The 24,277-nt window shown below is 38.3% G+C and overlaps 1 protein-coding gene across 3 annotated transcripts in view; it reads right to left on the reverse strand.

Annotated features, from left to right (window-relative positions):
* The window catches only part of DOCK4 (dedicator of cytokinesis 4), a 475,181-nt gene that overhangs the window by 100,944 nt on the left and 349,960 nt on the right, over positions 1–24,277 (reverse strand). For 2 of the 3 annotated variants that reach the window (XM_025379884.1, XM_025379883.1), the window contains exons 24-26: positions 21,560–21,687; positions 19,306–19,440; positions 9,334–9,432 (exon numbers count right to left, since the gene is read on the reverse strand). In XM_025379884.1, the coding sequence (XP_025235669.1) occupies positions 9,334–9,432; positions 19,306–19,440; positions 21,560–21,687 (362 nt within the window). Of the gene's footprint in view, positions 1–9,333; positions 9,433–15,475; positions 15,584–19,305; positions 19,441–21,559; positions 21,688–24,277 lie in introns of all 3 variants that reach the window. The other variant, XM_025379882.1, reaches the window with a different exon arrangement.

Consider the following 24,277-nt stretch of genomic DNA (forward strand, 5'->3'; position numbering starts at 1 on the left):
ACAGCACAAAGAAATCAGTATTTCATATGCTACCATTTAAAACCTGGCAGAATGGGAGCAGTTTCTTTTTCTGTTTTACATCATATAGCACAACAGGGTCACTTAACCTCATTAAATTATTTAACATGGTTAAACTGTATTATTGGAATTCTTCAAATCAGGGTTCAAAATAAAAAAGAAACAGGGAGGTGTCACTTTGTAGAAGTCTTTTTTCTGCAGAGGTTCAGGTAAGAGAGAGGTTCAAGTAAGAAAGTTCTTGTGAAAGTCTTCCAAAACAATAAAAGTCCCATATTTAAATATAAAACAAAGTAGGAACAGTCGTTGTAATTTTAGAAATGATCACCAACATGTACTGATTTATAAATATTGGGGACTTTACTATGTGCCAGGCACTGTGTTAGATGCTGGGGACACCTGGTAGGAGACATTCTTTTATTTATTCACGCAGCAGGTGTTTACGGAGTGTCTGGAACATGCCACACAATAGTAAGTGCGTTAAATGTGCTCTTTGCTTTCATGGAGTTCACAGTTCAGTGGGAGAGATAAATCTTAATCTAAAAACCACACAGATACATGCATGCTTTGCAAATGTGAATAGTCTGAAGGTCAGGTATTCCACACAGAGGGAACAACACCTGTAGGCCTCAGAGGCAAGAGAGAGCACAGGGTTGCCTGGACTACAAGGGGCGGTGGCAAGACATAGGGCTTAAAGATAAACAGGGATAAGTAAAAGATAGAAAAATTTCATAACTTTTTCCATAGTAAGGAGTTTGGATATTTATCCTGCAGGCATTGTAGAGACACTGAGGGGTTTTATGCAGATGTTTGAGAGGATCGAATTTGTGTTTTAGATTTTTTAACTGTACCATATAAAAACTGTTTTGTGCTCACATATGATACTATGATATTAAGAAAGACACAAGACAGGATTGGCTTAAAAAATATGGTACATTTACACCATAGAATACTATGCAGTCACAAAAAAGAACAAAATCATGTCCTTTGCTGCAACGAATAGCTAGAGGCCATTATCCTAAGTGAATTAACATGGAAACAAAAAACCAAATACTGGCCGGGCGCGGTGGCTCAAGCCTGTAATCCCAGCACTTTGGGAGGCCGAGACGGGCGGATCACGAGGTCAGGAGATCGAGACCATCCTGGCTAACACAGTGAAACCCCGTCTCTACTAAGAAATACAAAAAACTAGCCGGGCGAGGTGGCAGGCGCCTGTAGTCCCAGCTACTCGGGAGGCTGAGGCAGGAGAATGGCGTGAACCCGGGAGGCGGAGCTTGCAGTGAGCTGAGATCCGGCCACTGCACTCCAGCCTGGGCTACAGAGCGAGACTCCGTCTCAAAAAAAAAAAAAAAAAAAAAAAAAAAAAAAAAAAAAAAAAAAAAAAACCAAATACTGTGTTCTCACTTATAAGTGAGAGCTAATCATTGGATACACACTGACATAAAAATGGGAACAGACATGGGGGACTGCAAAAGAAGGGAGGGAGGGAGAAAGAAAAGGGCTGAAAAACTACCTATTGGGTACTATGTTCACTATTTGGGTGATGGACTCAACTGAGGCCCAAATCTCAGCATCATGCAAAGTATTCATTAACAAACCTGCACATGTACCACCTGAATCTAAAATTTTTTTTAAATCTAAATTTTTTTTTAAAAAGAGAAAGGCACAAGACCAAAATTAGTCTTGTGAAACAGAATTGGCAAGACACAGAGAGACGAATCCTGAGTTCATGAAACATGAGTTAAGACATCCATAAAACAAAGCATCATGAGGCTGCTACACAGAGTAGGACATTTTTTTCTTACTTCAAGAACAATGAACAGGACAGACCCTCAGACTATAGTCAAATGTCATTAAAAAAATTTGCCACAAATTTCAAACGAGTAATATCCTTGATGTGAGGTTTGAATTCAATTAAAGGGTGTTAATAATCATTATCACATTGAAATTTACATTCTTAAAATGGAATCTTTAAGTATCTTATGCAAAATAACTCCCAAATGATTTTCAATCTTTTAGAGCTATATAACCATTTTTCTGTAATCAATATATTCAAATAAAGATAAGTCAAAATAATTACAATGAAAATCTTTTGAAGCAGGCAGAAATATTAAGACCATGCATTCCTTCAACAAAGATTTAATGTTCCAGGTTCTGTGCTTAGGACACCAAGACATGGTCTCGACTCTCAACGGCCCATAGTCATCAAAAACACAAGGAAGTGGCAAATAATGAGAGTGCATTATTGCGTGCTATCAGAGAGGGAGGACTGTATCCTGGGAAGGCTTCATTGAGAAGGTGATACCTGAGCGGGATTTGTAGGGTGAGCTGAATCAGAAAAGGGATTAACAGGGGTACACATTAGGCAATGGAAGTGAGGTGGGGGTACAATAGGCATTATAGATAGAAAAAAAAATGATTCATAGGAATTAAAAATTATATATTTGGTTTTTAAGGAATATAACAGTATTTGAAGTGGCTGGAGTGACTGAAAGGTGTTCAGAAGGGGGTGGAGGATAATGTGGTTGGAAGGTAAACTGAGGATAGAAACAACATGATAAGGAGATTGGACTTTGTCCTGTAAGGAATGGGAACTACTCAGAGTTTTAAAGCCAGATTGGGGCTTTAATCAATATATATGATCAGATATAATTTTTGAAAGCTAGTGGGACAGTATATAGGAGACATTGCAGTTATAATCGTGCTGTACGTAACTTCCAGCTCATGTATAATCTTGTGCTTATCGCAAGATTCCCACAGTTCTATGAAAAGTCATAATCAACAAAGCACAGGAGTCTCACTGCTGTATATACATGAAATGCCAAGGATATGGACAAAACTGTAGCCTCCAGTACAAGGTGGGTGTATAATAAAGCATTACTGATGACAGAAGGAGGAAAAAAATCTTAATCACTACCTGGTGTTGACTTTTGTTCATTTTAAAATAATATTATGTTCTAGAGAAGGAAAAAAACAATACAGAGTACCAGCCCTCGGGTCTTTGCTGCCACATACTTGTGTTCTGATACTGTGACTCATGCTCTCACACACAAGTAGGAACCTGAGGACCGAGGAGGAGAAGTGGCACACTGCTCAGGAAGCCAGAAGCCACTTCAGCAGTAACCCTGGAGGCATCCAGGCTCTTCAGGCAAGAATGGAGTTGAAAGACCATTAGTCTTAGCAGATACCTGAGAGCTACATACTTTAAAAATTCATTTTGATTTACAGAACCACTGGAAAATGCTAAGACAAACCTTACCTTTCTTTGAATTGTTAAAAAGAAAGGAAAAAGCAACATCAGGAATAAAAAACAACACGAATATTCATTTGAAAATCTCTATATATAATTGGTCAAGTATCAATTAAAATATAAAATGTATACATCCTATGACCCAACAATTATAATTCTAGGAATTTATTTGACAGCAATATGGGTACAAGTCCATAGAAAGAGGTGTATCAAGATGTTTACTGCAAGACCCATTCTAATGGTAAAAATCAGAAATGATTAAAATATGTAGCATTCATATAACAAGATTCAGCAGAATAAGGTAGTGGGCTATAAAATGAGATATTATCATGTAAAAAAAAGTATAGGTGAATATAAATAGTATGATTCCATTAAAAAATGTGTATGTGTGTGTATATATATATGTATATATATAGCATACAAAACAGTCTACAAGGTTATACCTTTAGGTGTTAACAGCAGCTACCTCTGGGGATTAGGATACATTGGGGGTTGAGAGGAGGGTAACTACACTTTATTACTTTTTAAAACAGTAGCGTTATATGGAATTTTTGGTGTCTAATTTCAATATCACTTATAATTTTCCATTAAATATCACCCCATTAACTGTACTTTACCTGCTATTTACTTTCTAACCTAAATATACATACAAAACCCCAAATAACTCTCCATCTATTAATCTGGCCTTTCTTAGACATCTACATTCTATGACTAGAACTGCCTTATTATCTTTAAAGAGCTGACAATTGAAATTTTATATAATTCGATAGGAAAGATTTTGGTTTAAGAAAGTTTATTAAAGTTTAGGGAAAAGCTGAGTTTAGCTGCCTGAGCAAAGAGCTCAGCATGTTAATAGAATTCCTAGTTCTCCCAATTACTTAACAATAATAGCATCAGTCAATCTCACGGCGGGGGAGGCAGGGAGAGGATGAAATGTGGGGTAAGCACTACATCTGGCTCATGGCTGTGGGATGGGGGTGAGGAGGTGTTCTGTAACTGTTAGCCAATATCACTCCAGTTTACATAATGCTTATTTATAAGAATGATTGAGATGGCCTTAATAACAGGCTTTTATTAGTCTTGATATCCCTAATGTCTAACCAAGATGCTCAATAAATGTTTGTTGAATCAACAATTGGTATCTGCAATAAAATAATGGCCTACTTCACGGGGTCCTTTTGAGGATTAAACTGAGTTAATATTAATCAGCTGCTTAGAACAGTGCCTGATACATACTAAATTGCATATAAAATGCCTGCTGCTTAGAGGTCTTCACTTCCTTTACTACAATATCAAAACCCAAAATTACTCTAAAATTTTTTGCTCTTATAATCCATTTGGCAGCAAAACCTGACCAGAATGATTTATAGTCTTTATTTATCACATATGGAATGAACATTTTGTATCACTCTAGATTTTATTGGAGGTGCTATATATGTACCATATTATCTTTATGAAATCATAAAAATTCTGATTTCTGAAGTAAAATTGGTACTAAGGACTTTGTATAAGGGTCTAGGGACAAGTGTTATTATCTTTGAAAATATTACAATGTAGGGTTCAGGAACATAACTAGAAATATTTGATTTCAAAGAAAATTGAGCACAGGAAACATTTATTAATATCTTTTATAAGGTGATATATGAACTTTTAAAATGCAGATTAAAACAAGATGACTAGGGAGGCCAAGGTAGGCAGATCACAAGGTCAGGAGATCGAGACCATCCTGGCCAACATGGTGAAACCTCATCTCTACTAAAAAACAAAAAATTAGCCAGGCATGGTGATGCATGCCTGTAGTCCCAGCTACTTGAGAAGCTGAGGCAGGGGAATTGCTTGAACCTGGGTGACAGAGGTTGTAGTGAGTCGAGATTGCGCCACTGCACTCCAGCCTGGGCAACAGAGCGAGACTCATTCTCAAAAACAAAACAGAACAAAACAAAAAAAACAAAAAAAACCCAAGATGACTAATCAGCCTTTAGTAAGTTAAATATATGTCCTCTAGCCTGCATTCACTCCAGTTATTTCTTTCATTCTTACACTGGAAAAGTGTAAGAATCTTATTCCCAGTCAAGGATAATTCTGTCCCTTCCTGCTGCTTTCTCAGAGACCTCGCCCTGAAAGTTAGTACCTCTTTCTTAGATTTTCAGCTTCTCCCTCTCCACCAGCTCTAATCATGAATATATTTACACATCCTTAAGTCTCCTCCATCATAAGTATTCATCAAAACAAAGTCTACACATCCAAACTTATCCCTCTTCTTCTTGAAACACTGCATACAATCCACTGTATCGTTTTCTATTTTTTTTTTTCTATTCTTCAATCCATGACAAGTTGGCTTTCACCCTCATCAGTGAAACTGCCCATCAGGTTCACCAACAATATTTAGGGAACCTTTCATGACAGTACTTGACCTCCTTGCAGGAGCAGGTGCTGTTTATCATGCCTCCCTCCTTAGGCTTAGGATTCTATGTAGGTCCTTTGGCCAAACTCTACACTGTCCTTGGATGTTCACATTTACTCCCATGATGTCAGTTGGCTGATAGTTTCCAGATCTACATCCCACAACCCATCTCTCTCTCTCTTGAACTTCAGACACAACTTACTAAACAACTCCATCTAAATGTCCCTCGGGTGGCCAAACTCAGGCTGAAATGGAATTTACCTTCGCTCCCAAACCTGTACACCTAACTCCTCCTGGGATCCTCATGCAGTGAATGGCACCACACCAACATCCAGCCAACTGTCCAAAGGCCTAGGAGTCATTTACAACTCCTCCCTCTCCTTCACCTTTTTAATAGTATCAGTCATCGAGTCCTGCCAATTCAACTTCCTAAATGTCCCTAGAATCTATCTCCACAATCACCTCTATTTCAAGCCACAGTCATTTCTAGCTTAGGTTACTACCTCAAATCTTTTACAGAGTTCTGCCTCTCATCTTGACCTCAGTGAATCCCCTTTCTTTCTTTTCTTTTCTTTCTTTTTTTTTTTTTTTGAGACAGGGTCTTCTTCTATTGCCCAGGTTGGAGAGTAGTGGTGCGATCACAGCTCACTGCAGCCTCCACCTCCCTGGCTGAAGCGATACTCCCATCTCACCCTCTTGAGTAGCTGGGACTACAGGCGTGTGCCACCACACCCAGCTAGTTTTTAAAAACTTTTTAGAGTGACAGGGTCTTGCCATATTGCCTAGGCTGGTCTCAAACTCCTGGGCTCAAGTGATCCTCCTGCTTTGGCCTCCCAAAGTGCTGGGATTATAGGCATGAGGTACCATGTCTGGCCAAATGCATTTTCAAAAGTGCAACCAGACAGGTCTTTCTTCCCTCAAATGTGATCTTGTCTCTCCCTTCTTAAAACCCTCAAAAGCTTCAAAATGTCCTCAAAACAAAGTCTATACTCATTCATGCAGCCTTAAACTCTATATTCTATCAAACAATCAACAACTATTTCTTGAATGCCTGCTATGTGCTAGGCATGGTCTGGAATCTGAGGATACAGCAGTGAGCCAGACAAAGCTTCAGACATCAAGGAGCTCATGGCCCAGTGGGAAATACACATAAACAAATAAACAAAAATATTCCAGATTCTAATAAGTGTTATAGAGGTGGGGTAGAGAGTGTGCTGTGTCAGTCGGGGCATTCAGGTAATATTTTAGTAGAGATGTTTGAACGTTCCAGCCAAATATACATCTAGCATACTCCTACTAACCTCAGTTCTCAGCTGAGACCTCCCTTGGGAAGTTTCCTGATACCTCGAGTCTGGGTTGGCAGCAACTCCCACATGCTCTATAGCACCGCGTGCTTACCCTGCACATTCACCACTCAGGGTGCTAATGCCTATTATTGGTCTGATTACTCCCCAACAGGGACAGGACATCTTGTGCCTGGTTATGTCCCTAGTACGTGGTGCACAGTGCTCGCCATGCTTGAGTTGCTCAATATCCACTTCCTGAATGGCAGATTAATTAATATCATTAAATAATTCTCCTGGTCAGAAGGCCTCGCTATTTATTTATTTATTTTTTGAGACAGAGTCTCACTCTGTTTGCCAGGCTGGAGTGCACTGGTGTGATCTCGGCTCACTGCCACCTCCACCTCCTGGGTTCAAGCTATTCTCCTGCCTCAGCCTCCCAAACAGCTGGGACTACAGGCACACGCCACCATGTCCAGCTAATTTTTGTATTTTTAGTGGAGATGGGATTTTGCTATGTTGGTCAAGCTGGTCTTGATCTCAGGCGATCTACCCGCCTTGGCCTCCCAAAGTGCTGGGATTACAGGCCTGAACCACGGTGCCCTGCCAGCCTCAATAATTTTGAAGAGGGGAATATAATTGTCCTTTGAAGAGGTGCATTGGCTGCCTGAAATGAGAAAAGTCTACATAAAACATTTTATTCATTATTTCCATTTGTTTTATTACTGCTAATATGAATACCAAAGCATAAAACTCAACATCTGGATAATTAATCACGTCTTTCAGTTTATGCTTCTCTGTTGTTTTTTAATTCCCAGGCCCCATAAAAATATGTAGGCTTTTCCTACGGGAAATTTTCAAATATGAAGTCACAGAATTCTTAAGTAAAACCTAATGATTCTTTAACTGTGTTAAGAATACAATTTCTAATGAAAGTTAATAAATGCATAAATGCACAGTCATCTTCCTTTTGATGTTACAGATTTCTGTACTCAGAGTGGTTAAGTCCTAAGGCCTTTTATTCATTTTTAATTCTAAACTCAAAATTGAATGTAAGGCCAGGCATGGTGGCTCATGCCTGTAATCTGAGTACTTTGGGAGGCTGAGATGGGAGGATTTCTTTAGGCCAGGAGTTTGAGACCAGCCTGGGCAACATAGTGAGACTCCACCTCTACAAAAAAATTAAAAAATTAGCTAAGTGTGGTGGCATGTGCCTGTAGTCGCAGCTACTTGGGAAGCGGAAGCAGGAGGATTGTCTGAGCCCAGGGGTGAGCCATGATTGTACCACTGCACTCCAGCCTGAGTAACAGTAAAACCCGTCTCAAAAAAAAAAAAAAAAAAGGAAAAAAAAAAGAAAAAAGATTGAATATAAGAATGAAAAACATGATGCCATATGCCAAATGACTGACTGCTGAGGGATTACATCTGCCACAAATGATTCTTCGTGTTATATGACTCAGCTTGTCAACTTCTCTAAGGTAACAACCAGAAGATTTTTCTGAGATCATACAATATTTTCCAGTTAAAGTCAAAGACAAGCGACCCCTATGCACTATCTATATTAAAAAATCAATAATTTCTTCCCCTAAGGCACTGGGAAGGCTTCCAATCAAGCAAATGTCATAGCAGAACTGTACTTTTGGTCCTATAATTCTCCACCACCCAGCTTAAAAGCAACACTTCCAATATGATGGTTTCCATATTAAAGTTGTCTGGAAAACTGAAGAGATGGAAGAGAAATAAAAGTAAATAAGGAAGATGACGGATCATATCATTCCTCTAAGAATAATCAAGCATTTCGTGAAACCAGTGCATTACATTTCCGCAAATCTCAGTAAATACTGGATTTTTATAAACCTGGCATCCATATTTCCTATTTAATGTCAGCTTGTCAGGGTAGCACAGCATATTGATTAGACTATAGTTGATACAGAATATCAAATACAACTCTGTATCCCTAGTCAAAAAGTTGTAGTCAGAACTTCTCATTATGTTTTTAGTGAGATGAAATGAGTGAACCTATTTACATATTCTCCTTTCATCTCCTATTAAGGCAATATTTCTAGGTTCGTGGAGTTAGTCTATTTGTTTTTATCTCTTCAGTTCGTTATTCTGCTTCTAGTTTATTGAACTTTGATGACAGATACTTCACATCCTATATCCTTCTCTGAAATGAGAGTTAATAGCTTTGCCTGAGTAACAGAAATCTTTAAAAGCAAATATAGATGAGCAGATCTGTGGATGAGACTGAGAAAAAAACTGCTTAGAACTTAATGGAAACAGGTAAAGCAATTGTCTAGGATTTATCTGAACAGTGATGAATAAAAACAAGAGAAACTAAAAAGATATGTTAAAGAAAATAATTTTAAAAAGTCACTTACCCTTAGTTCTTCCTTAGTACTGAAACTATCAAGAAGCTGTTGATAATGTCTATCAGTCATTTGTCGTAATAGGGACAGGAGACAAGCAACAAACTCCCCCTAAGTTTAAAAAAAAAAAAAAAAAAGCATATTTTTTTCTTTTAGTAAAAAGAACATCAGTAACTTACACTGAACTGTCCTCAAAGAGAATACGTTAAAATGAAATCACTATGATCCAAACTTGCCCTGTGAAGTCTTCCTAATCTAAATTACCCATAAATGTCACAGCCAAAACTTCTCCCTATGATGATTACCATTTATTTACCTGGTATTCACAAATTTATAATTTTAGAGATGATTTTTTTTTTTTTTAACTTGGGTGGAAGCTTTTCACTTGGGAACTAACTTCACACATTTAAAGAAGGTAAGGCACTGAGGGTGATGATCATTTACTGAGCATTTAAAATGTCTGCACTAATTATATCATTTAAGTTTCATATCAACACTATGAGGTAGGGGGTATAATACCTTTTTGAAGAAAGTAAAATGTAGTTTCTGATGTGCTTAATGACTTGCCCCAAGTCACTCAGCTAGAAAGTAGCAGAGCTGGAGTTATGCCCAATCTTTCTGCCTCCAAAGCCCTTCCTGTAGCTTCATGCTCCATTTTGGAATTCATATGACCTCCTCCAACTCATCAGAGAGTTGATCTGCTGACTCACAGGGTATAATGAAAGCCATACTTTGCATAATGTTCATTTCAATCTCCTTTTAAAAAATAGTGTTATTCAGATGTCTTGGAGGATTGAAAATAATTTTTTTAATTGGCCATTCTTTTTGTGCTTGGGCTCTATGTGATTTATAACCACAAATTCTAATTCTTAAAAATTAACAATAAAAAAAGTAAACATAGCATCCACAGATTTGAAGACCTACATAAAATTGCTATCACTTGCATTTTTGAATGAACTTCTAATTTAAAATGCTTGCATTTCCAATGCAACCTTTTTTGCTCAGCAAAGAATTTATCTACTTTTAAACAGAGTAATAACATTTAAAACAAAACAAATACAATAGGAGAGGCAATCACTGGTAACTAACTGTATATTTACAGAAGTGCAATTTAATTGGGAACTGGTTTCTTAGATTTTACATGGAAATGACTACAGACTTTATAAGCAGAGACTAAAACCCCTGAGAAGTGGAAATTTTCAACAGAGGCAGCTGGGTCAGGAAAGTTCAATGTATCCTCACCCACTGCCACGGGAGAACCAAGGAAGGTATAATACTTAAAGACCATGTCAGGGTAACCAGGTACTCAGGCTAGATCTTTGTTTGCAGATAATCATTTGCAACACACGGGTATGACAAATAATTGTCTGTTACATTTTTTAGGGTAAATATTCAAGAAACTAACCAGTGTGGAAAAAACACCCTTCAAGCTCAACATACACTTTGTTAATGAACATGGAAATCCTTGATATTTAACAAAAGAAATAAAAAGTTTAAAGGAAACATTATTTTTTGTGTATGTGTGTAAGGAAGTAACCCAACCCAACACTAGGAAAAGAATGATCTGGAAGGATTGAGAGAACAGTGCCTGGTGCTCACACACAGGACTGGGAATAACAGTGCCTTTTTTTTTTTTTTTTAAACCAGCCAGACTGGAAAAAGCTCACAATTAATAAGGCATCAGTTAGAGTACCAAAAAGAGTGTTTCCTTAGTACTGGGAAAAATTACTCCTAGAGTAATGCTGTTCTGGTCCTACCTCACAAATTTCAAAAGCAAGACCTAAAATGATCAAACAGTTTCCAATAAATTTAACCTCATTCTATACCAAAGCTCAAATATATTTTTTAGAAATTAAAAAAATCCACCTCTCGACAATGTAAAATTCACAATGTCTGGCATGCAATGAAAAATTGCCAGGTGGGTCAAGAAGAAGGAAAAAATGATGTAAATGAGGAGAAAAAGTAATATATCAATAGAAACAGATCCAGAAATGACACAGATAATAGAATTACCAGACAAGAACATTAACGTAGATATATTACTGTATTCTAATTATTCAGGACGCTAGAGGAAAGACTGAATATATTAATTTAGAGACATGGCAGACATAAAAAGAGCCCAAATTAAACTTCTAGAGATGAAGGCTACAATTTGTGAGATGAATATTCACTGAATGAATCGAGTGGCAGATTAGACACCGCAGAAGAAAAAATTATTGAACTTGAAAGGGAGGGCAGTAGAAATTCTCCAAAACAAAGCATAGACAGAAAAAACTGAAATAGATAGAAAAACAGAAAAAAGCATCAGCGAACTGTAGGACAACTTCAAGTAGTAGAGTATCTATGTAACTGTAATCTCAAAGAGAAGGAAGAGACAGAAAAAATAATTGAAGAAATGAGAAATTTTCAAACTCTTTGAAAATTATAAACCTATATGTCAAAGAATCTCTACAAACCCCAAGCACAAGAAACAAGAAGAAAATTACACCAAGGCACATCATAATCAAATTCCTTATAGCCAGTGGTAGAGAAAATCTTAAAACACTATTCAGAAAAAAAAGGGCACATGACACAGAGAAGAACAAAGACAAAGATGAGACAAAGATGAAAAAAGATTTCTCTTGGAAAGAATACAAACTGAAAGACAATGGAGCAACAACTTCAGAGAACTAAAAGGAAAAAAAAATAACCCAAAAACTATTAACTAAGAAAATATAAAATATAAAAATATCTTCCAACAGCAAAGACAAAATAAAGACTTTTCAAACCTCCAAAAGCTTATTCACCACCCCTATTCAACATTGTACTGAAGGTTTTAGTCAGTGCAATAAGGCAAGAAAAGACAGTCAGGAATACAGCTTTGAAAGGAATGTTTAAAAAGCTGTCTCTCCTCACAGAAAGCACAGCTATATATATAGAAAAAGCTATGAAATTGATAAAGAGCTACTAGAACTAAATGGGTTTACATTCCAGAATATAAGATCAATGGACAAGAATCAATTTTACTTCTACACACTAAAAATGAACAATCTGAAATTGAAATTTAAAATAATATCATTAAAATATGAAATAATTACTGATATATACGACAAAAAATGTGTAAAATCTGCACACTGAAGGTTGCAAAACGCTGAGGGGTGGAGTTAAGACTTTAAAAAAATGAAGAGATTACATGTTAATATTAGGATTGGGAAATGCAATATCGTTAAGATGTCAATTCTGGCTGGGCGTGATGGCTCACGCCTGTAATCCTTTGGGAGGCTGAGGCGGGTGAATCACCTGAGGTCAGGAGTTTGAGACCAACCTGGCCAACATGGTGAAACCCAAGCTTTACTAAAAATACAAAATTAGCCGGGCATAGTGGTGCATGCCTGTAATCCTAGCTACTCGGGAGGCTGAGGCAGGAGAATTGCTTGAACCCAGGAGGTGGAGGTTGCAGTGAGCCGAGATTGCACTACTGCATTCCAGCCTGGGTGACACGAGTGAAACTCCATCTCAAAAAATAAAAAGTCAATTATCCCCAAAGCGATATATAGATTCAATGCAATCCCACTAATTATCCTAGCATAGCTCTGGGGGTTAGAAATTGAAACGCTGATCTGACTTTCAAATCCATAAGGAAGTGAAAAGGATCTAAAATAGTCAAAACAACTTTGAAAAAGAAAAGTAAAGTTGGAAGACTTACACTTCCTGACTTTAAGATTTATTATAAAACATGAGAATCAAGAGAGTAGGTTATTGGTGTCAAAACAGAAAAACAGGTAAATGGAACACAACAGCCAACCCTAGGAACAACTCAAATATCTACCAAGAGGTGAATGAATGAACAAATTGCAGTATAGCCATACAATGGAATACTAGTCAGCAATAGGAAGGAATAAACTATTGATATACAAAAGAATAAGGATGAAACTCAAATATATTGTGTGTGAAGACAGAATTCCCTGACCCAACGCCCCCTGCAAAAAACTATGTATTATATGATTAATAATAATAACTATGTACTACATGATTCCATTCATATCAAATTCTAAAAAATGCAAAGTTATGTACGGTAACAGATAAGTTACTATAAAAAGCAGGTCAGTAGTTGCTTGGGGATGAGGTAGCATGGAGAAGCAAAAGAGAGGCAATCGAGAGGGGCACAAGGAAGCTTTTGAAAGTGATGAACATATTTGCTATCTTGATTGTGGTGATGGTTCATAGGAATATACATACGTCAAAACTAAAATTGTATATTTCAAACAGGTGTCATTTGTTTTATGTCAATTATACCTCAATAAAATAAAAAAGACATGTGACAACACTATGATTTATGGAATGGCACTATGTGTAAGTTACCATACTTTGACTATACTATTGAGTTCATTCCTTATTTGGGCTTTGTTGGGGAGACACAATCAACTTCACTTTAAAGAAAAGATAATTATCTCTTAAGGTTCAGAAATTTACCCCAGGTTCCACAGCTTGAGAATTGTGAGACTGGGATGTGAACTCAGGTATCTCTGGTTCTAGAAGTCGGAACTCAGTGACTCATCTATTTCTGCTCAGACTATTTGATTGTATAGAGAAAATACACCTGATTTTTTTGGTTATAATTAAAATATTAGTAAGTATACTGGAATCCATCAGTTGATAACTAAGGTTCATACTTTTTTACCTTTCTCTTAATACGCCTTGACTTAAAAATGCAAATCTAGTTAGCAGAAACCCATTCATCTCTTTTCCATCTCTTAGGTTTTCCATATCATATTCACATTGTCTCCAATACAGCTACTAGATTAATTTTCCTAAGACATTTACTTCAACACACAATCCTGTGAATAGTGAAATATGCTAAAGTGGGAAAAATGACACATTATTTGTTGTAAATTTAGTAATAAGAAATAGTAAGCAATAATGAATAGACTTTCATCTTAAGTCTTTACAGTCAGTATACATAGGGGAACAACCTGTTTGAATCCAGATTTATGATTTTATTTGTCATATCTGACTTAGGCCCATTGCAATAACTTATAATCATGACATATAATCCCTGAGGCACTTAGGATGATTATTGTCAATCCCAACATCTAGTCTACAATGTCATTTATTCACTTATGCTGTTTAGGAACTCCAACCACATTCAACTCTGTTAGGAGGCCTACATGTCCAATTACTAATGTATATTTTATCCATAATGTAATTTTTTTGCTCTATTTTTAAAATTTAAATTTTAATTAATTTTTTAATTTTTTTATTTCCATAGGTTTTTGGGGGACAGGCGGTATTTGGTTACATGACTAAGTTTTTTAGTGATGACGTCCAATTACTAATGTATATTTTATCCATAATGTAATTTTCTTTGTTTTTAAGATATTTTAAGAATGTATTGATATGAAAATCCTAGATCCATAATTTGTTAAAAAGAAATAAAAAGCCATCAGTGGCCAAGATGTACTTAGCTGCAGTGTAATACTTTCTTATATATAAATCACCTTGAAAACTCTGTAGTCCTCAGTGGCCATTTTATGTATAGATTGAGTATAATGAGAATTTCTATAAATGATTTTGTATAGCACGGGTATTGGATGGCTACAACTGTCTTCATGAAAGCTATTATACACATACATTATTTTTCCACATATTTCTTATAGAATTAACCCAGACCCATTTCCATACCCCAATCACAAACCGACAACACATGAAATTTTTAGATGAACACATCAGAGTAGCTGTCTTAGACCTGGCCTATGCCCAGAAGAATCACTTGCTCCATAAATGGTACTTAACAGAGTTATGAACAAGTAAGCATTTATAATTGTAAGGAACTCTGGAGCTCCATCAGTTGAGAATGCAAGGCAAGTGGTCATTTGTACTGCTTTATAAAATCTGCTTCTACCTATAATTAGACTGTTGAAAGGAATTGATCACAATGGTGCTTTTTTTTTTTCTCACTAGAGAAAGCATTTTAAAGTTCAAAAAACAGTTGGTGGGAAAACAAAAAGTACAATCCTTTTAAATTGCAAAACTAAGGCCTCTGTTATCTGGAACTATGATACAGCAGAAGCCAGTGCTCACGCTGGTGTGGCTGGGAGGCAGGGTAACAATCATGGTGCTTACAGAACACTGGAAGAATTCATCATGGCACACTGTGGGATCTGTGTTTACTTACAGTGTGTCTACCTGTCATGGGCACTTTTCCATATGTGTCTGCACAGAATGAAAAGGTGCTCAATGTAGAACTGTCATGTAAAGACTCCCTATTCAGAAAGCCTGTTCTCTGTGAGAAAATGATAAAGAAATTCAACAGATCTTCAGTCTCCAGAGAATAGATTTTGTGAAAGACCAAGGCATATTTCTCGCCATAGAATTATTATAACAACAACAATACATCAAGCACGTCTGCAACAATCATGGTATGACTGTGACTGCTGCTGCTACCATAATGACTAATGGCCAGCATTGATCGAGTTAGCAGACCAGATACTGTTTAAACACCTTTACAGATCTGAGGAATCCTCACACTAACTTTGAGATAAGTACAACTATTTTCTCTGATTTACTTATTTATTTATGAGACACGATCTCGCTCTGTCACCCAGGCTGGAGTGCAGTGGTGTGATCTTGGCTCACTACAACCTCCACCTCCTGGGTTCAAGCGGTTTTTGTGCCTCAGTCTCCCAAGTAGCTGGAATTATAGGTACCTACCAACATGCCTGGCTAATTTTTTTGTATTTTTAGTAGGGGTTTCAACAAGTTGGCCAGGTTGGTCTCAAACCCCTGTCTCAAGCAATACGCCCGCCTTGGCCTCCCAAAGTGCTGGGATTATAGGCGTGAGACACCACACTCGGCCTATTTTCTCTGTTTTAAAGACAAAGAAACAGAGGTTTAGAGACATTAATAACTTGACCAACATCAGAGTCAGTGCAATGGCAGAGAAGAAATCAAGCTAGGTCTGTCTGAGTATTCTTTAAAAAAAAAAAAAAGTCTTAAAGCATAAAAGCAAAGATGTCAAATAATTTATGTGTGTGTTTCATGGAAAATTTCACCCCACATACCTTGAGAGTTTGGTTTCTCACACAGCAAGGGGTACCACAGAGCCATGCAGGAAGGATTCCCCTCATGTGATTTTCTTATAATTTAGTACATGGGACAATCACTCTGCCTGCCCTACCCCACCTCCACCCACAGACCTGATTCACTGACTTCCTGAAGTCTCCTAATTAGCATTGGTTATTACACCGTATGACCTGAAGACCACATGTATGTCATAGAGATTTGATGCACAACAACCTGGTACACTCTGCACGTCAATAGAAAGCAGTTTAAAAAATGTTTTAGCTTTTGATCTCAGGCAATCTTTAACCATGTCCAGCATTTGCTATGATTTTGTTTGCTGTGCCATTATAACTTTTGAACTATGTAAGAGTTATATTGTCAGGAAACAATTAAAATGTTACCATCAAAACCATAATGAAAGAGACATCCTTCCTCTTCCAGGTTGAAAGTATAGAGACACTTCTCCCCTATTCCTCCTGCTAAGTACAACTAAAAACCTGAATATAAAATATAAAACAAACAGAAAAAGACTCTGACAGGAGGGGAGAGAGGGCAGACTGGCCAAGAACCTTGGGACCTGAGGAAGGGCATGGTGTAGATTTTTGGGTTTTCTTTTTTGCCTCATATATTTCAAACATGCGGCTGAAGAGGCCAGCAACTGTGAAAGACCAACAGTTGGCAGACAAAAGAAAAAGTCCCAATAAAACCTTATTTCTCCAGCCAAAGGACTAGGAAAGAGCAGCCCCGCAGGGCAATACTTTTAGCCACTACTGCTCTATTCTAGCTGAACACCACGGAAAACTTTGGCCTCAGTCACCCGTTCACCGCAAAGGCTGAGTGAGGAGCCTAGACTTCCATCCTCATGAGGCTGTAGTGAGGTGCCCCAACATCTCTCCTAGAGTGGAGCCAGAGAAGGTCAAAAAGGGAGCAGGTACTTTCATACCTATGGGTCATGAAAACAATGGGAGCAACCTGGACTTCCACCCACAACTGGCAGTAACAAGTCACATTTTTTCCCTCCCTACTGAGGTGGTGTCACAGAGGCCTAGTAGAGAGTCAGGATGGCTACTATGGCCCAGCAGTAACAAAGCCACTCCCACGACTTTGTCAGTAGAGACCACATGCAGAGCCAGAACTTCCACCTCAACCAGCAGTAACAAGAAGCCCTCTTGCCTCAGGTGTCAATGGAAGCCAAGAGGCAAAGCTGGATTTCTATCTCTGTCTCACCATAACATGTGGGCACTCACTGTTCCCCTGATCAGTGGTGTCACATAAAGCCAGCTAAAACAGAAGGTTTATGTAAGATCCCAAACCTTATAATATAGAAATGTCTTGGTCATAAGAGAAAATAACACATCCTATTAAGATCTAAGAAAATCTCAAATTGAATGAAAAAGATAATAGATGTCCACATTGCAATGTCAGACTGTTAGAATTATCTGACACATACAAAATGGTTAAGGACTTACATGTAAAATATAAAACTACACTACTTTTAGGAAAGAAACTAGGAGATAACATTTAAGACACAGAGCTAGGCAAAAAGAGTCAAAGCTTGAACCATAAAAAGAAATTAATAAACTGGACTTATACGAAATTAAAAATTTTTGCTCTGCAGAGCTTGTTAAGAGGATGAAAAAACAAGTTACAGGGTAGGAGAAGATACCTGCAAACCACATATTATAAAAAGAAATAAAAACTCAACAGTGGAAAAACAATCCAATTTAAAAAATGACAAAAAGACATGAAAAGACATTTTACTGAAGAGGATATTTAGATGGCAAATAAGTATGTGAAAAGATGCTCAGCATCATTAGCCATTAGGGACGTGAAAATTAAAACCACAATAAGATACCACTACATAGCTATCAGAATGCTCTCCACTCCAAAAGAGACAACCCCAAATGCTGATGAGAGTATTGAGAAAGTGCACCGTTCATAACTTGTATATTATAGTATATATAGTAGAGCCACTATTTTCCTTGGTAGCTATACCATTTTGTATTCCTGTATATACATAAATAGATACACATTTTTAACTGCTAGATATATTATTTCTTAATATTTTTTCTTAATGTTTTACATGAATATAAAATACAGATATAATATTAGACTCAAAATAGTGGCACTTCAAAGCACCTTGAAATTTGCCAATTGCAGACTAGGCATGGTGGTTCACGCCTGTAATCCCAACACTTCAGGAGGCCGAGGCGGGTGGATCATCTGAGGTCAGGAGCTCGAGACCAGCCTGACCAACATGGTGAAACATTGTCTCTACTAAAAATACAAAAATTATCTGGGCATGGTGGCGGGCACCTGTAATCCCAGCTACTCAGGAGGCTGAGGCAGGGAGAATCGCTTGAACCCGGGAGGTGGAGGTTGTAGTGAGCCAAGATTGCGCCACTGCACTCTAGCCTGGGCGACACAGCAAGACTCCGTCCCTCAAAAAAAAAAATAAATAAAATTGCCAATTTCAACCTTCTCATTTCCTAGCTAAGGAAACTGAGGCCGAGAAAAGTTATGATCATGACTAGTCAGATTGAAAAATCCGGAATGAAAACTCAGGGCCGCTGACTCCTATTACTCTGTTTCACTCTTCTCATTTCCTCAAGCAATTTGATGGATGATAAGAAAATAAAAAGTTATCAAGTTGACTTGGGATATAAAATCTGGGATTAATTTAAACCGGACATGGTATGACTAATATCAAAGCTGGCTTTCTGCCATTAAAAACCGCTTATTCCAAGTTCCTTTAACAAACATGCTTTATATCTTGGTTTCCTTGTAAAATTAAGGTAACCTCATATGATTTTGAAATGCTCATGGGTTACTCTCCTAAGGTCAGATTTTCCAGACTAAACATCAAGCCACCTGCAACGTGACCGAAGCTTTAACAAGCATAACCAGGCCCTGTTCCACGTGCCATCTGCTCTATGATCTTACAGTGACATCCTGGAACTGGAACCGCATTGCTGAGCTGGACGGCTGAGGTCGGCTGGTGATCTCCAATATGGTCCTCAGCAGAATATCCAGCAAGCTGGCCACTATCACATCTATTTCCTCCAGCACAGATTTTTCCTTAAGAGAGAAAAAAAATAATGTGTTCAGGAAATTGGTTTTTAACATGCACTTCAATCTAACAGAAAAGGGGAAATCAAGGAGTCAGAGAACTTGAGAGACCTGGATTTCACCTAAGTGAATGATCTCCTTTTACAGTAAACAAAGGCACAGAGAAGATAATGGCTTACCCAAGAGTACACAACTCAGTGGTGCCATGGATACCTGAGGTACAAGTAAAAAGGTGGGTGATATCATGAACGTACACCAGACACACCAGTCTAACTCAGAACACCAGCTAGGCTCCCAAAAGGGTGTGTGATCTCAGGCAAGTCAGTTTGCCTCTCTAAGCCTGAATCTTCACTGCAAGTCCATCCTGGTTCTTGGTCTATAATTTATCGGTTCCAGACTGTGCTTATATTTACTTTTCTCATCACTGGAGTTATATCAGTCATTTTCCAAAACTCTATTTTAAGTACAAATGGCTATTCCTATAAAAAATGATGTGTAAAAATCTTTGTAAGTAAATATTAGGAAATGGTGTTTGGCCCAAATACCTGTAGCTACAGAGTAGATCTAAGGTCATGTGGCCGTGTGGAAACTGCTTCTCTGATGCAAAGCTAATAGTATCCATGCCTCAGGACTTGAAAGAGAAACCCAAATTGCTCTGCACTGACTGTATGTGGAATTGGTTTCTTATTCCACCTGCACAAAACAAAACTCTATGTACAAATGCTCCTAACCAAGGAGATCACTCTTTGTAAAAAATACTTTCAGAAACTACGAGTTTGAAAGAGTTTTTTGGCTAGGATCTCACGATAAATTTTCTTACTCTTGCAAGAAAACTACCAAGATTTTTCCTCCAATGACTTGGTTTCTGCTCTGAATGTCTACAGAGAGCAGAAGTTGTGGAGGTGATTTCTTTTTATTTCTCTTCTGCAGTTTTTGGTTTTGTGCAGTGAACTATCTAACTTAACATTTTACTCTCAGCAATTATAATTTGGAAAAAGATTCTAACTAGGCATAGCATAGTTATTCTTTGTAGAATTTTATAGAGTGAGGTTTAAAACTGAACTCATGCCTTCTGTCACCACGGTTCTGTCCAGTTCCAGATCACCTTTGGGGCCTGGATCATGGGGGTGGGCAAAAGTCAACTGCTTTGTTCCATGCAGGTTCCTCTTATTACACTTCCAGAGGCAGAATTTCTAGCTTTTTTCTCTCAAATGCCAACTCTGTTCCCATGCTACTGGGGCTCTATCTCCAACAACTCCACTGAGTTCCCATCCCAGCTCACTGATCTTCGGAAGCTGATCGTAACTGACAAATTGGGGAAACTGCAACCTAAAGGTAATAGGGAAGCAGAGAAACAGGATTCTTGGCACACATTGCCAAACTCTGCTCCATAAAACCTGTTACCGATGAGCAAAATGGTTACTTAACAGTTGCATATTGGCAGAAGTGGAACAGGATATTCTCCATATGTGGATTTCACACCAGACCCCTGAGCCATGAACACAAATACTCTGAGTTGTCCCATTTATAGGCAAGCATGTGATTCTTCTCATTTTGCAGTGCATTCTCTAACGCAATTGCATTGCATCAAGAGTCAAGCACATTGATAGGAATCCCCAAATCCATAACAATTTGGAGATCACTGTTGGGGCCAAGTAATGGTTATATTGTAAGATACCCCTAATCTCCTGGAGCTGTCCTTTGCTTCTGCAATTTCCAGAGGACTCAGCCCGAGGACCATAGCCAAGTTCTGAGTATCATGAAGTGGCCTTTCACAGAATGGATCAAAAACGACTTCACGTTGCAAGAAGTAATTTATTCTTGCCACAGAGCAGTCATCATATCAAGATTAAAGACACGTGTGGGAGGCTTTGAGCTTTCTAATTTTTCTCACTCAGTATGCAGTTCTTCCTTGAAATACAAGTTTGGGGAACCCAGGTTATTTGGGGTTACAGAATCCCACAAGGTTAAAAAAATTCCTTCCAAAGAGGAGCAAAAAGTCCAGCCCAGCTGGAAATAAAAGTGAGTCTAAGAGGCTTCCTCTTTAGTGCGGTTTCTGTAGACTATTACAAGTTATTTCCAGAAGTCATTTGATGGGAGCTCTATACTATGACCTGTATTTACTTACCGAGCTATTTTTCTTGATGAGACAAAATACGTTGCTAAGGATACGTGCACACATGATCAGGTCCTTCTGTTCTTGCAAGTGAATGTGGAGGTGATGTAACACGACAGGCAGAAGAATGTATCGGGAATCTGAAGAGAGAAGAGTCATTAGTGTCACATCTGTTGGAGTCCCACGCAATACCTAGGGCAAATCCTTATCTACTTTTAATTCAATTTTAGTTGTTAAATTATTAACACATGTAGTTACAAAGGTGTTAGTTCTGCAAGGTTTATATTGAAAAACATCAGTTCCTTTCCCTAATGCACAATTCCTACACTCAGGAGGCCTTTGACACTTTCAGGTGAAATAGATTATCTTTTTAGAATTGTTTGTTTTACCTTTACATTTCTAAATCACATGCTTCTCTTGCTGTTTCCTGAATTTTCGTTAAGATAGACCACCTACTGACTTCCCACTATGGTAGATGAGGACTTAGTTTTGTTTCGTTTTTTTAACCCCCGATATGGTTTGGCTGTGTCCCCACCTAAATTTCATCTTGAACTGTAGCTCCCATAATTCCCTGTGGGAGGGACCTGGTGGGAGAGAATTGAATCATGGGGGTGGTTTCCCCTATACTGTCCTTGTGGTAGTGAATATGTCTCACGAGATCTGATGGTTTTTTAAAAGGTTTCCCTTTTCACTTGGCTTCATTCTCGCTTACCTGCCACCATGTAAGATGTGCCTTTCCCTTTCCTCCATGATTGTGAGGCCTTCTCAGCCACGTGGAACTGTGAGTACATTAAACCAGTTTTTCTTCATAAATTACCCAGTCTTGATTATGTCTTTATCAGCAGAGCGAAAGTGGACTAATACACTGCCTTTTCTCCCCCAAGCCTCTCAAAATGGTTATATCACAATTTCTGGCTAAGTTAACATTATGGTTTTGCTGCTGCTCTGATTTCTAAACCTTTGTACATGACTGGATTTTTGCCTGGTTTTGTTTTTCTCTCTTTGAAAGCTTTTGGGAAATTATCCCTGGTAATTCAAAATTTCATGATTATGTAACTTGCCTTGACCCTTTCAATCTATAAATTTGTGTTCTTCAGTTCTGGGAATTTGCCTTGAATTATTTCTAGGATTATTTTCTTCTATCCTTTGCCTGTAAATTCAGCTACATTTACACTGAATCTCTTGAGCTATCTTCTGCTTTTCTAGGATGTTCCCCCTCTTTTTGTTCAACTTCCTGGTAATTTCCATACCTTATCTTCCAAATCATGTATTCCGTTTTATTATTTATGCTATCAGCTATTTTATTTCTAAGAGCTTTCTCCCTCCCAGAACCAGTGTCGTGGCTGTGTAACCTGAGAAGTCACACAGGTCCCTGTGCTCAAAAGGACCCCATGCCTGGTGTAAGCGATGCTACTGCCACCTTGAAATTCTTAACTTTTGAGCACCAGGTCTTGTATTTTCATTATGCAGCCATTTCCTGTTTATTTCTCTGAATGTTCTCTTTTCAGAGCTTCCCATTCTTGTTTCATAGATGCATTCTCGTCTCTCCCTGAGGAAATCCGAGATTTTTCAAAATTTGTTTTGAGGCAGGAAAACAGGGTCTGGAAGCAGGGAATCTAAGGCCAATTTGTTCTGACTTCCTAAAGCTGAACTGAGGAAAAACACTAAGGTCTGGGGCAGGGAATCTAAGGCCAATTTATGCTGACTTCCCAAAGCTGGATAAAAAGAGAAAACACCTGAGTTTGGGGGCAGGGACCTTAAGGCCTATTAATGCAAACTTCCAAAAGCTGAACCAAAAGGAAAAACCCCCCACTCCCCACGTCTGGGTAACAAGTATCAAAGTTTCCTCTCCCTGCAACTCTCCCCTTCACCACCTCTCAGATGGAAAGGGAAAGTGCCCTGGATTGACCACAGGCCAAGAAGACACCATCCCTTCATCTGCATAGGGCGCCAATTCACCTCAGCCTTTAATTAGCCATAGACCAAATCCTTCATCCAGATAAGGGACCTCAAAAGAAGTACTTCAAACCCAGAAAACTTTCTAACTGGGCCCTAGAGCTGCTTGCTCGGGCTGACTCTCATTCTGTGGAGTATTTCTCGCTTTAATAAATTCCCGTTTTTGCTGCTTGGTTCCTGTGTTTCACTCCTTTGTTACTTTGCGTGTTTTGCCCAATTCTTTGTTTAGAATGCCAAGAACCTGGACATCTCACACTCAAGACCCTTCTTCTGGTAACAGTTTTGCTCCCTAAACTATCTTTTTCTTCCTAGTTACTCTTTTTTTTCTTTTTCCTTTTTTTTTTTTTTTGAGACGGAGTCTCACTGTGTTGCCCAGGCTGGAGTGCTGTGGCGCAATCTCGGTTCACTGCAACCTCTGCCTCCTGGGTTCAAGTGTTTCTCCTGCCTCAACCTCCCCAGTAGCTGGGACTACATGCACGTGCCATCACGCCCAGCTAGTTTTTGTATTTTTAGTAGAGACAGGGTTTCACCATGTTGGCCAGGCTTGTCCTGAACTCCTGACCTCAGATGCTCCACCCGCTTCGGCCTCCCAAAGCGCTGGGATTACTTTTTTCTTTATTTATTTTGGCTTCTGCTTTTCACATTAGGGGCTTTTCTCCAATATCTGATGATCCTTCTTTGTCCATTCATCTTTACAAGTAAGGTACTAAAATGCTAACTGGAAATCACAAAATCTCTGTATGCCTAGGAAAGCTTGTGAACTAATGAGGCATC

This window comes from Theropithecus gelada, chromosome 3 (assembly GCF_003255815.1).
Source record: "Theropithecus gelada isolate Dixy chromosome 3, Tgel_1.0, whole genome shotgun sequence".
NCBI lineage: Eukaryota > Metazoa > Chordata > Mammalia > Primates > Cercopithecidae > Theropithecus > Theropithecus gelada.